The sequence below is a fragment of the Pollicipes pollicipes genome, unplaced genomic scaffold (assembly GCF_011947565.3).
Source record: "Pollicipes pollicipes isolate AB1234 unplaced genomic scaffold, Ppol_2.1 Scaffold_4881;HRSCAF=5763_pilon_pilon_pilon, whole genome shotgun sequence".
Classification (NCBI taxonomy): domain Eukaryota; kingdom Metazoa; phylum Arthropoda; class Thecostraca; order Pollicipedomorpha; family Pollicipedidae; genus Pollicipes; species Pollicipes pollicipes.
This window is the reverse complement of record NW_023596576.1, coordinates 34,768,593-34,781,057: the sequence shown is the minus strand read 5'-3', so window position 1 is coordinate 34,781,057 and position 12,465 is coordinate 34,768,593. Positions and strand designations below refer to the sequence as shown.

The following is a 12,465-nucleotide window of genomic DNA, read 5'->3' as shown; positions in this document are numbered from 1 at the left end:
ATGCGCTGACAGGTCTTGGCCAACGCGTTGTTGCGCGGGATACCCGAGTATTCAGCGGCGGCTCGGCCCGAAGCGACATTAATTAGTCGGCACCACTGGCGCCGCGGCACGAGAAATTTCCGACCACCCTCATCTCGTGGAGACCAGGCGGCGCGGCAAATGGACGGACCTGGCGTCTTGACATTGAGACGGCTGTTTCTGGAGAGTTGCGTGAGCTGGTGCAGGCGTGCGGGATGCTGCGGTGTTTGTCCCGTCGGCTCGGCGCGCTGGCTGTCAGCACGTTGCAGAAGCACGTGGTCGTGACTGGTCTGACGCCGGCCGTGTGGTTCGCTGCGGTGCGTATTCAGCTGCGCCGGTGGTGTGACGACGAGCGTCTGCACCAGGTACCTGAGCGGAGAGGTGAAGTGACTCCCCCGTTACCGATTGTTGAACAGTGATGATTGCTCGCCGACGTGGCCGTGAAGCGTGAGTAGTGTAAGGTTTTGGCGTGGTTTCGAACTCGACCCAAACCAAACCAAACTATTGGTGACATTCGGCCCAACGACTGTCCAATCGTGAGAGGGACTCCCCGTGGGCTTCCATGGATTTCTTGTTTTGTACATTTTTTGCTCGGCATGCCATCATTGTATGAAAATAGCTGCTCAAGACCAGTTCGTTTGGGTGTGAGATGGGGTAAGAACGCACGGTCTGGTCGGTCGTCGATAGCAGCCATTTTCTTCTCTGACACAACCCACGCCGTATGCTCTACAGCGGGGCGTGGCCCCACGCGGGGCGGTTTCGATAGTAGTTGGGCTTTAGGATGGAAGATGTATATTTTGTACAGACCTCGCGTCTTGTTTTTGTGTGATTGAAGCGTTTCCGATAAGGCTGTGAAAGGCAGAAAGGCAGGCCGCGCAGTCCGAGTTGGATCGCCAGCAGAGCATATCAGCGCGTCGGCCCGCCGGGGCGGCGCCGGTCGCGCTGCGCTCTGACGTCACGCCGGGGATGCGGCCGAGGGGTCGATGTGTCTGTATCAGCGATGAGCAGGACCTTCATTGTGCCTCCAGGATCGGTGGCTGGCGACGCGGGGGGGGGGGAGAGGGTCTGGTCTGACACAGACGTCGGGATGGTGGATCGTGTGAATATGTGTCTGTACGCACTGGGCCTGTCACCTGAACGCCGCAATACCACAAGCGGTCTTATCTCAGGGCTACAGGACCATGCGCGCGTCGTTAAGTACAGTACAATGTACGTGTTGGCTGTTGCGGCCGGTTTTGAACTGTGGTCGATAGTCCAGTGATAACAGACACCAAGCAAAAGTCCTCGGGTCACAACGCTCGGGAAGGCAAGGCGGCGTCGACGAGCGGCGACGCCGCGGAGGCATCGGAAGTACGGCGAAGGTGGCAACGCTGCCGCGTGGTTAGCACCGCCTCTTTCGCGGCTCGCCTGCTGTGAGCCAAGACTTCAGTATTTGACGTTCATGGACCCGAATAAAAGTCTTGTGCACTTTTGGTGTTTTGTGTGTGTGTGTGTGTGTGTGTGCGCGCGCGCGCGCTCGTAGTGTTGTCAAGAGAGGCGACTTGAAAGTACGTTGGAAGAAAGGATCTGCCACCGACCAGGGGCCGTGCAGCCGAAGCCTTGGTAAGGGAGAGAGACGGGTGCTGGGGCTAACGGAAGGCCCTCTCGCGGCGATAATGCCCTCAAGCAATGATCGCATTTGGAACCATTTGATTTCCAAGGGGCTGATCGTTCCGTGTGGGTTTCGTTGAAGCCTTGTTTCGTTTCTTTTTAGTTCTTTCGATTTAAGTTGCACCCTTTTCCTGAAGCTGAAGCCAAAAGCTACCATGGGTGATATATTTCCCCTGCGAATTTTTTAGGTTGATAATAAGAACGAATTAGCCTTTACCACGACGTGAAGTGCTGCTAGAACCTGGTTGTGGAACTGGGAGAATCAAGATAGAATCTCCACTTCCTTCGGGTTGCTGTAGCTGTTTGCTGTAAAGCCGTAAATTTATCAATTTAGGAGCACTTTTGACAGTTCCGGCACGTGGAGCACGGGGGCTTTTCCTCTCCTTAAAGAACCCCTTCCTTGGTAAAAAGGTCAAGGCAGTCATTCAAGCACACCCGGCCGGTCATGGATGGGCAGACTCAGGTTCCAAAAAGGGTCAAACGTCACTGGCGCGCGGCCGCGCACCGTGTACCGAGGCGTGGACTTGAGTTCTCCGGCGAACAGGTCAAAGAACTTCCCGAGTTCTGCAGGGACAAGAGACGCTTCCAAGCCTCCAGCGGTTTCTGAGTGGCACTGAGGCTGTTGTGGATGCGGGTGGATTTGGGCTTGGGCTGGTTGTCGACACGGGTGGCGTCCTCGTGCGAGCCCTCCAGCAGGTATCTGAGGAACTCTTGCGCGTCCTGCTGCTGATAGCCCGTGAATCGGGCCGCAAACCGCTGGCATTGTACCTTAAATGGAGAGGTGGTCAGCGTCCGATCACCCCATCTGGGCTCTTCCACAGGTCGCGCATAAGCGTGGCAAATGCCCTGATGAGGGCACCCTTCATGGCGCAGGTGGTCGCCTTGATGCCTCTCGAGAAATCGTCTCATAGGATGTGGTCATGCAGGCCGCGGGTGTTGCTCAGATATTGCAGCACCGTGTTCACGAAACACGCATCGCCAGTGTTCTGGAGTCCCGTGCCGCGGGTCGTACCACACCGACATTTTTTATCGAGCTGATGATCCCGAACAGCGTGACGGGGAGGCGGGCGGGCCTGGGCAGGTGACTGAGCGGAGCTGCGCCCGGTTCCACTGTTCAGTACGCGCCCGCTTGGCTTGCCCTTCCCTTCCCTCTCCTGGGTGGGCCTCAGTTTCTCAGTGAAGTTGTTCAGCTCGGCCTGCAGCTCCGGAAAGCAACACTCTGAACCTGGCTTCACCGGGCTGTCATGCAGATCTGGGAGGTGACGGGCCGTCAGAGTATGTAGAAGGCTCACACTCAGGCGGCAACGAGTTAGACGTTCCATCAATCGGGCTGATGTTGGCTGCCTGCGGCAGATTTAGGTAAATCAGTATGGATGCGCCCGGCACATTTTCCGGGAACCAAAAATCTAGCTGAATTTGAAAATCTAACGAATAATTCACGTAACTATGTCCTACATGTTAGGCGTATTGGCACGAAAATGTAGCCGAGCTTACGACCTATCGCCTCGTTGAATGTTGGGTCTCTGATAATTAATGTTCTAGATGCAGCTGCTTAAAAATTTATTTTTCTCACCATGCAAACCAGAGACGAGAATCAGGACGAAAAATCAGAATACGCTACGACTCAAAAACGGTGCTCCTAAACATACTAATTTTCTCAGATTATTGTTTAGAACTAGAGAAAACCAAATAGACATTTCGTCCAATCCTAGTGGGTCGGCGACATCAATTGGCTTGAGTCGGCTTGGAATATTTGTACTACCAGTGCCGCTCCAGGCACTGTTCTGTGTATCGCCATCTGTGCTGACGGCTTGCGATGACTCACATCCGTTTCACTGATGCGCAAATATATTTCGTATAAATCCTGTAAAAAACAAATGTATATCACCGCTGCGCAACACGTGCTATCACCGCTTCGTAACAAGCTATCACGAAGTGTATCGTGTATATGACATCCGCACATAACACCGCGGTCGGCCGTGGTTGGCCGCGCCGCGCGCGTGCTCGGCTGTCCAGCCGCCCAGGAGCGAGAACCGCCTCTCAGCTGCAGGCGTGGCGCACGTGGAAGTTCACCACATACTCGGCGTTGGTGCGCTGCACGCTGATGGCGAACGGGTCGGTCGGGTGGAAGATGAAGGCGACCAGTCGACGCGGCGAGGCGCCGGCCGGGGGCGGCGGCGAGCGGCCGCTGACACCCGCGTGGATCCGGAACCTCAGCAGGCCAGAGTCGCGCGAATAAAACCTGCCCGCATGCGAGCGACGGTCGGCGTGGTGCGGTACGCAACCTGGAAAGTCAGCTTGACATGTCCTGACCACATACGATGACTCTCGCGGTCCTTAATGTGGCTTACACCGGCTGGGCCCATAAACGACTGGTACATCCTGCATGGGACCGTAACTGCTCTGCCACCCCCCCCCCCCCCCCCCCCCCTCCTCCATGGACCATAAAGTAATTGCGGCAGACACCCCGGGCGGACGGGCAACTCGCACGGAGACCGCGCGCTATAGGCTTGACAGAACCAAAGGCGGACACATAACTGATCCCTAGACATACGCACAAAACACGCCGCAATATGCACAACACACGGTGGTGGCGGCCCCATACCTGATCCCTGGGTATACGCACAGAACACGGAGGCGGTGGTCCCAAACATCGGACGGATCGGTCCAAAGATCGTCCGGCCCTTGGAAAACGTCATCTTGCTTAACATGTGAATGGGGCAACATGCGGAGGTGGGGCATCCCCAGATGCAACGCTTCCTTCTGTGGGGTTCAGTTGATGATATGTTGTCACTGCCGAAGCCTATTCTGCCTATTTAATTGGTGCATTTCAGCGAGCCCCCCCCCCCCCCCCTCCTCCCTCTCGTAGTCCGGTTTTTTCCAGCCAGCGGGACTATCTTCATGCACTTCTGTTTCCCCATACAGATATGCCTGGTCAACTGATATTTCCTAGCTCAGTACACTTGATCGTCTGCTACACCCCAACGTTTCCCGCGAGCCTCATCAGATAGGGCATTGTCTCGCTGCGCCGCTCTCCCGACCAGCATCCGCTTCCCCGCACGTGACTGTGCCGCGTGCTGCCATCTGGCAGCGCTCACCTGATGGGCTGTTCGCCACAGGGCTTGGGTCGCTCCATGGCCGACACCCACTTCTCGTCGTAGCTGAACAGCTGCATGTCCAGGTAGGGGCTGGAGGCGTACGACTGGCCGGAGATGGGCAGCTGCACCAGCAGGCGGCGCGTCGCCTCCATTGGGCTACCGTTCCGGGCCGACTCGATTGTGTGCTTGAAGCGCGCCTGCACGTGCCTGGCCGGCGGGATGAGCGGGCCGTCACGTGCGGCCGGTGCACGGCCGCTGGAGACGGCACTGGCGCCAGCATTACACTGTTCTCCGCGAGACACACGGCTGCCACACACGGCTGCTACACACGACTGCCACACGCGGCTGACACGCACGGCTGCTACACACGACTGCCACACACGGCTGCTACACACGACTGCCACACACGGCTGTGACACACGGCTGCCACACACGGCTGCTACACACGACTGCCACACACGGCTGCCACACACGGCTGCTACACACGACTGCCACACCCGGCTGACACACACGGCTGCTACACACGACTGCCACACACGGCTGCTACACACGACTGCCACACACGGCTGTGACACACGGCTGCCACACACGACTGCTACACACGACTGCCACACACGGCTAACACACACGACTGCCACACGCGGCTGACACACACGGCTGCTACACACGACTGCCACACACGGCTGCTACACACGACTGCCACACACGGCTGTGACACACGGCTGCCACACACGGCTGCTACACACGACTGCCACACACGGCTGTGACACACGGCTGTCACACACGGCTGCGACACACGACTGTCACACGCGGCTGACACGCACAGCTGCTACACACGACTGCCACACACGGCTGTGACACACGGCTGTCCCACACGGCTGCTACACACGACTGTCACACACGGCTGACACGCACGGCTGCTACACACGACTGCCACACACGGCTGTGACACACGGCTGCCACACACGGCTGTGACACACGGCTGCCACACACGGCTGCCACACACAGCTGCCACACACGGCTGACACACACGACTGCCACACACGGCTGCTACACACGGCTGCCACACACGGCTGTGACACACGGCTGCCACACACGGTTGCTACACACGACTGCCACACACGGCTGCGACACACGACTGCCACACACGGCTGTGACACACGGCTGCCACACACGGCTGCTACACACGACTGCCACACACGGCTGACACACACGACTGCCACACACGGCTGCTACACACGGCTGCTACACACGGCTGCCACACACGGCTGCCACACACGAATGTGACACACGGCTGCCACACACGGCCGTGACACACGGCTGCCACACGCGGCTGTGACACACGGCTGCCACACACGGCTGCTACACACGACTGCCACACACGGCTGACACACACGACTGCCACACACGGCTGCTACACACGGCTGGCACACACGGCTGCCACACGAATGTGACACACGGCCGCCACACACGGCTGCCACACACGGCTGCCACACACGAATGTGACACACAGCTGCCACACACGGCCGTGACACACGACTGCCACACACGGCTGCTACACACGGCTGCCACACACGGCTGCCACACACGAATGTGACACACAGCTGCCACACACGGCCGTGACACACGGCTGCCACATACGGCTGCTACACACGGCTGTGACACACGGCTGCCATACACGGCTGTGGTGCATGGCTGCCACGCACGGCTGCCACACACGGCTGCTACACACGGCTGTGACGCACGGCTGTGACACGGTTGCCACACGCGGCTGCTACACATCGCGCTGGTAGGGGGCATGACAGGCGCTTCCACGACAAATGTTTTGCGGACAAATTGGGGATTATCATGAAATATTATATATATATATATATATATATATATATATATATATATATTGTATAGATTCAAGATCCTGACGCCTCGGCACAGTAAATCCGTACCCAATAAATCGTAAAAAAGTAAACCGGCACAGTAAATAAATACTTCTTACCAGTGCTACCGAAGTGGTGCCGGGCTAGCAGCCTGCAGTGGCTGGTTGACACCGAGGAGTGTCGGCTTGCATTGGATGCGTACATTGAGAGGCTGATGTTTACGATCATCAGGCCTACTATGCCTGGTAGCGACAATCCGCGGGTTGCTGAATCATGACGCTTTACGGCCGAAACGTTGAATGAAACGCTTTAATATGGATGATAACGAGAATTTGCCCTACGTTGTTTTCCAAATTATCGACAACCAGATCAAGTATACTTATCAAACTAGTCAGAATTGTAGTTCAAGGTGGTATATATATATATATATATATATATATATATATATATATATATATATGTGTGTGTGTGTGTGTGTGTGTGTGTGTGTGTATATGTGTATATATATATATATATATATATATATATATATACGTAAATACTTAATGTCTCTATCTCGATCTCCATCTTCTTCAAGCAGCGTTTCTTGGAACACGGAAAACGGCTCCCTGAGGCACAAGAGTTGTCTGACTGACCTGGCATAGATGTTGTTGGACGGTGAGCACGTGTAGCGTGAGTCGACCGAGAGACGGGCATTGCGAAAGTTGTCGCAGAAGTTTTCGTAGATGTAGAGCAGCTGGGGCGACGTATTCTCAAAGACAGCCAGCACCCGGCTCGAGACCATGTTGTACACCACGAACACCGACGGCTGCTGGTTGTGCTCTGCACGGAATGTCACCACCTGGGTGGAGAAGCGGAAGGGTTAACACCGTGCGTAGGACCCGGGAGGGAGTGGCCAGCACTCAGACGAGTCAGAGATCTTTGCGCACCCCTGACAAGAAGTATCAGAATAGTTCGTCACTTCCACACATATCACTCGGCGGTCGACAGCAGCTTGGATGATGGATAACAAGCGTCATACCAGCGTCATAGCTGGTAAAACTTAGCGCTGAAACTAAGCACATAGACATGATCAATGCACGACTAATCAACATTCTATCAGTTCGATCAACGGCGTGATCAATCTGACCAGTCTGGAGCTGAGCCCGAACAGGATGTGGTCTGCTGAGCTCGGAAAGGGTAAGGTCCGCTGAGCTAGGACAGGATGTGGTCTGCTTAGCTCGGATAGTATGCTCCCCAGTGTACCTACCATAATACATCGCGTCTGATGCATTCTAATCTGAGTGGAGGGTGTGCAGCCGGCACCCCCGTCACGGCTCACCTCCTCGCTGGCGTAGCGAATGAGCAGGTGATGCGAGTCCAGCAGCTGCATCTTCCACATGCGCAGCGAGCGGAACTTGTTGAAGTACTGGTAGAAGCGGCGCAGCTCGTAAGGACTGCCCTCCTCCTCGCTGATGCGCACGGCTCGCTGGTACAGGAATGCCAGCAGCCGGTGTTTCAGGCCGCAGACGAACTCCTCCCTTCGAGACAACGGATGTGACGGCTCGGATGCGCTCTGTCATTCTACGTAACCTGCATTTAATCTGATGCCCGGTCGCAAAGCGCTTAAAACGATAGACTGGCTATCCATAAACAGAGGTGCCTCAAAGACCCCATATGTCCTTCGGGAACAACACGGCTGGATAATTGCGGAATACTGAAATTCCCCACAGCTCATTGGACATCATCGCTCATCGAACTGGGGCGTAAGGTCAGATTTGGGACGATCAATAGTTGGACCCGCACACAGGTGCGGGAAACACGCGATTCGAGCCGCCGTGTGCACGCCGCACCTACACCTCTCCGCCCTAAAAACTAGCACGCGAATGTGGTGCGTACACGCACATGCCGCTGCAGATCGAGCGGGCACCCGCTCTGAAAAACCCACTGCGATTTGATTCGACGCATTCGGCGCACGCATTCCCTGCATTCACATGGATGCAGGACATGCGCGTGTCTGGTGCGAGGGGTTGCAGTGGAAACACCACTCGATGGAGTAGATCAACAAAAAGAAAGAAAAACTTCTCGAAGTAAAGAGCATGCGCCAACAGGGAACGTGCGCTACTCACCCGCCCGGCGGCTGGATGTGGCCAGGCGGAACCGTCACCTGGTAGAACAGCTCGTCGTCGTCCGAGCAGAACCGGCCAATCGTGCGCACGGGGATGATGGAGCCGCGCTCCGTCACGCTGTAGATGTGAATCGTCTGGTGCTGCACGGACAGCACGGCCAGCGTGTCGCCATACAAGTAGAGGCCCTGGTTGTGCGACGTGAAGATCTTGTCGCGCTTGAAGTGGATCGTGTCGCACAGCCGGCCGCGCCCGATGTCCACCACGTGCAGGGAGTAGTTCTCGAGCGGCGTGCGCGCGCCGGGCGCCACCCACTCGTTGGTTCGAGACGCGGCGCCGGCCGTCTGCTGCTCGTGCGCGTCCGTCACCATGGCCACCGAGCCGACGATCACGTGCACGCCGTCGTCGGTGAAGAGCGAGCACTCCCGGTTCAGGTTCTCGCCCTGCGGTGCTACGCGCACGCTGCGCAGCGCTGTGAAAAAGCTGGAGAAGAGGCGACGCTTGGCGGCGTCGGCGGCCGGCCCGGCGTCGGCCAGGAGGTCGCCGGCGCAACCCTGCAGCAGCGCCGCCGCCGCCGCGGGTCCATTGTACCGGTACACCTCCACACTCTGCTGGTCTCCCGAGATTGCGATGACGTGCCGCCCGTCCGGCGTGAACTTGCGCAGCGTGCACGGAGGCTTCTCCACGGCCTGCACCGTGTAGTTCGGGAAGACGTTGACATAGAACGTGCGGTGGCAGCGGTATGGTTGCCGTGGACGACGGCCGCCGATCTCGCGCAAATACAGTTTGGTTGCCAGATTCTGAGGCTGTAAACGCCTCCTCTTCAGAAAGTGAAGGTCGGACATTGCGATTATGTTCGGCGTGATACTGCAGTTACGATGTCATGAGTGATGTGGCAGATGCAACGTCCCCATCAGAGACGAGACGCCACTCATGCAGCCAACCTGCACTGGTTTGCAAGGTCAATGTCGATGTCATCATTAAATGAAAGTGAAATATATAGAATGTCTACATTTTACACGATTACCAATTTTCGTCATTTGCTGACGATTCTGTGACGCACTGTCTGAAAAGGGAATGGGACTCTGGTTAGTCTTCTTTCCAAAATGTATTCTCCTCCCCCCCCCCCCCACACACATACACAAACGCAGAAAACGCAGCAAAGGTGCTTAAAGTGACTGCATTTATCCAGTACACAATGCCTCTACATCTTTTCAAAAAAGAGGCAAAACTTGCAACTGCACCAATGCCCTACACTTTCCAAACATATGGAACAGTGAAAATATTGTTGTTTCTATTGTAACCTGGACAGTTTCTGTCATTGCTTCATAGTGCCATCACGCTACGGCGTTACGTGAAAGCAGTGGGCACATAAACTTCGCCATAAAACCTGTGTCACTCCAGCATACTGGTCTACTATACTGATTGTGAACATGGCATGGAATGGGAGATTTAATCTTTCTCATTTAAAGGACAAACACTTGTTTGCCTTGTCTACCTGGGAAACTGTGCGCCCAAAACGGTTCTGGAAAGCAAGTTACTTCTTTCTTAGCAGCTGGCATCAACAGGGTTTGTTAATTGCCTTTTGCAGTTATCTACTACCATGACTTACTACCTTAACTTATGGAGGCCTAAGCATGGGGCACAAGTTTAACAAGGAGTCCAATCTTGTTAAAACATTTACTGCTAACCCAATCTCAGCTAAAATGAAGGCAGGTTGCTGCACTCAACAATGCACCCAATAAAGGAAAAATAACTGCGGAAAATGGGCAAGATCTCTTCAAAATGATCACAAACTTAATAGAAGTGGGTGTGACCATGACGGTCATGGGTGGGCCGCCACCACGAGTAGGCCTCCCCTTCCTCCCATCCACAGCAGATAGTGGATGGGCTCTGATAACAACTGCCCAAAAGAACAGTCTCTATTCTGTGACTTGGTTTTGTTTACAGGGGATGCTAAGGCTTTATGGTATGCTTTTAATGGTTGTTGCCACATTGTTTTTGGCACATTGTTTTGGCAGAAAACTTTAGTTTGTTTCTGTTATACCTTAAGCTCAACCAAAAATCTTAAACCTGACCCTAAAATATTACCTTTTGAAAAGCAGCAGCAAAACACAGATGAATACAAACCCTGGTGCACTATGAGCCATTGATTCACACTCAAAATTCTGACTAGCCTGTCCCCAGCTTGCATTTTGGCATCTACCCTGTGGAGACAGATGCCTCCCTACTGACCTTAAATGTCTCCCTGCTCATGAAGCTTTGCCTTTGCAGAGAAAAAACAAGGCTGAAATTGGTGAATAACCTTAGAAAGCTGGATGGTCTGGCTGAAGATTTCAAGGCTTATGTCCTGTGGGGCCTGCTCTGACCTGCAGAGGGCCCATTACTGACCATATTGACCATGACCATTCTGGCTTGCAGAATGTCCACTTTCTAATTCTAGGGGGCTCATTCAGGCATTTAAGGCCTGACTTCCCCCCCCCTCCACCAACTGGAACCAGGTTTTTGTGCCCTGGACTGACAAGCATTTATCAGAGGTGAGGTGAGTAACTGAGTGCACAACCATTTTTTGAAGATCAGACATGCTCCAAATTAAACTTCTTAGAATGTGCTCACCTGCAATAATTGCTTTTTAGGATATGGGTCAGTATGCTAAGAGCACTCGAAGCTTGGAACAATTTTAGTGGATTCCATCAATCCCACAGACTTCATAGGTGCACCCCTTGAGGGCACCCCTCAAGTAGATGTCATTTAGTTCTCATTTTTTAAAATTCAATCATATAGTTTCCTTTAAAATTGGATGATGCGCTCTTCCACGAATATTGTTTCAGAAATTCATACTGTTTATCCCAGCAGCCCATTATGTTCTGATTCACCCTCCAAGTAGGTGTCGCTTAATTTTCAGGTACCAAAAACGGTAGGTTTCTATCACACGATTATCTTGAAAACTAGACGAAAATTATTCGATTGACATTGTTTTGAAAAATCATGCCGTTTACACTCCAAATCCACTCGTACATTGTCAATATCAGAATAAGTGGGGCACGCGCCAACGCCGGGTATCTGCAACGTCGTACTGATGGAGCCGCGCGAGGCCCGCGTTGGTGCTGCGCCAGGTGTTGCGCATCTTTTCAAGGAAGTGTGGTTTCTGTATGCACGTGCCAGCTGATGATGACGTCAGTTCCAAAGCGAATGTGTTTTTGACGTTGATGACGTCACTGATATACCAAACAACTGCTGCGTTTTCGGGACTGATTCCGGCCAACTGGACCTAAAGGGACTGCACGGGGATCAGATTTAAACTGTAACATATCTGGCGACAGACTAGACCGGACCGGAACGAGACAAATGGGCAGGGGGAGTGGGACAAATGTACCCGACTGGGATAGACTACATTGGATTGAAATGGGCTGCAGTGCAACTTAACGGACGTTAGGTGAATAAAAAGGATCCCAAGATCCCGCACAGGATTAAAACGAGCCAGAAAAAACTAGAACGATACCAAGATGACAGGAGAGAGCTACACGGGCATGCCCAGGTTCCCCGTTCTGTTCAGTCTTGCATAATCCGAACCAATCAGTTATAGACAGTAAAGGTGCGTCTAGAACTATATCGAGATGACAGGAGAGAGTTACACGGGCACCCCTAGATTCTCTTTTCCGTTCAGTCCTGTTTCGTCCGAACCACTTAGGGATAGATCGTAAAAGTGCGGCAAACACT

General features: G+C 54.0%; 1 protein-coding gene across 5 annotated transcripts; it reads right to left on the bottom strand.

Annotated features, from left to right (window-relative positions):
- Positions 1 to 3,467: 3,467 nt before the first annotated feature.
- Positions 3,468 to 11,853, bottom strand: LOC119101416 (DET1 homolog). 5 transcript variants are annotated; one of them, XM_037224748.1, is made up of 7 exons: positions 11,362 to 11,813; positions 10,981 to 11,032; positions 8,749 to 9,811; positions 7,962 to 8,160; positions 7,276 to 7,481; positions 4,767 to 4,973; positions 3,468 to 3,910 (listed from the first exon to the last, which is right to left on the bottom strand). In XM_037224748.1, exons 3-7 carry the CDS (start codon positions 9,588 to 9,590, stop codon positions 3,709 to 3,711), a joined length of 1,656 nt encoding a protein of 551 aa, XP_037080643.1. In that variant the 5' UTR covers positions 9,591 to 9,811; positions 10,981 to 11,032; positions 11,362 to 11,813; the 3' UTR covers positions 3,468 to 3,708. The 5 variants fall into 5 exon arrangements, with proteins under 5 accessions (XP_037080643.1, XP_037080644.1, XP_037080641.1 ...); XM_037224749.1 differs by lacking the exons at positions 10,981 to 11,032; positions 11,362 to 11,813 and adding an exon at positions 11,823 to 11,853; XM_037224746.1 differs by lacking the exon at positions 10,981 to 11,032 and having other exon boundaries at positions 11,764 to 11,822.
- Positions 11,854 to 12,465: the final 612 nt, after the last annotated feature.

Coding starts and splice junctions, on each gene's coding strand:
- LOC119101416 (XM_037224749.1), bottom strand. CDS start 9,590: ATGTCCGACCTTCACTTTCTGAAGAGGAGGCGTTTACAGCCTCAGAAT. Junction 8,161..8,748: donor CACATCCAGCCGCCGGGCGG/GTGAGTAGCGCA, acceptor GTTGTCTCGAAG/GGAGGAGTTCGTCTGCGGCC. Junction 7,482..7,961: donor TTCGCTACGCCAGCGAGGAG/GTGAGCCGTGAC, acceptor TTCTCCACCCAG/GTGGTGACATTCCGTGCAGA.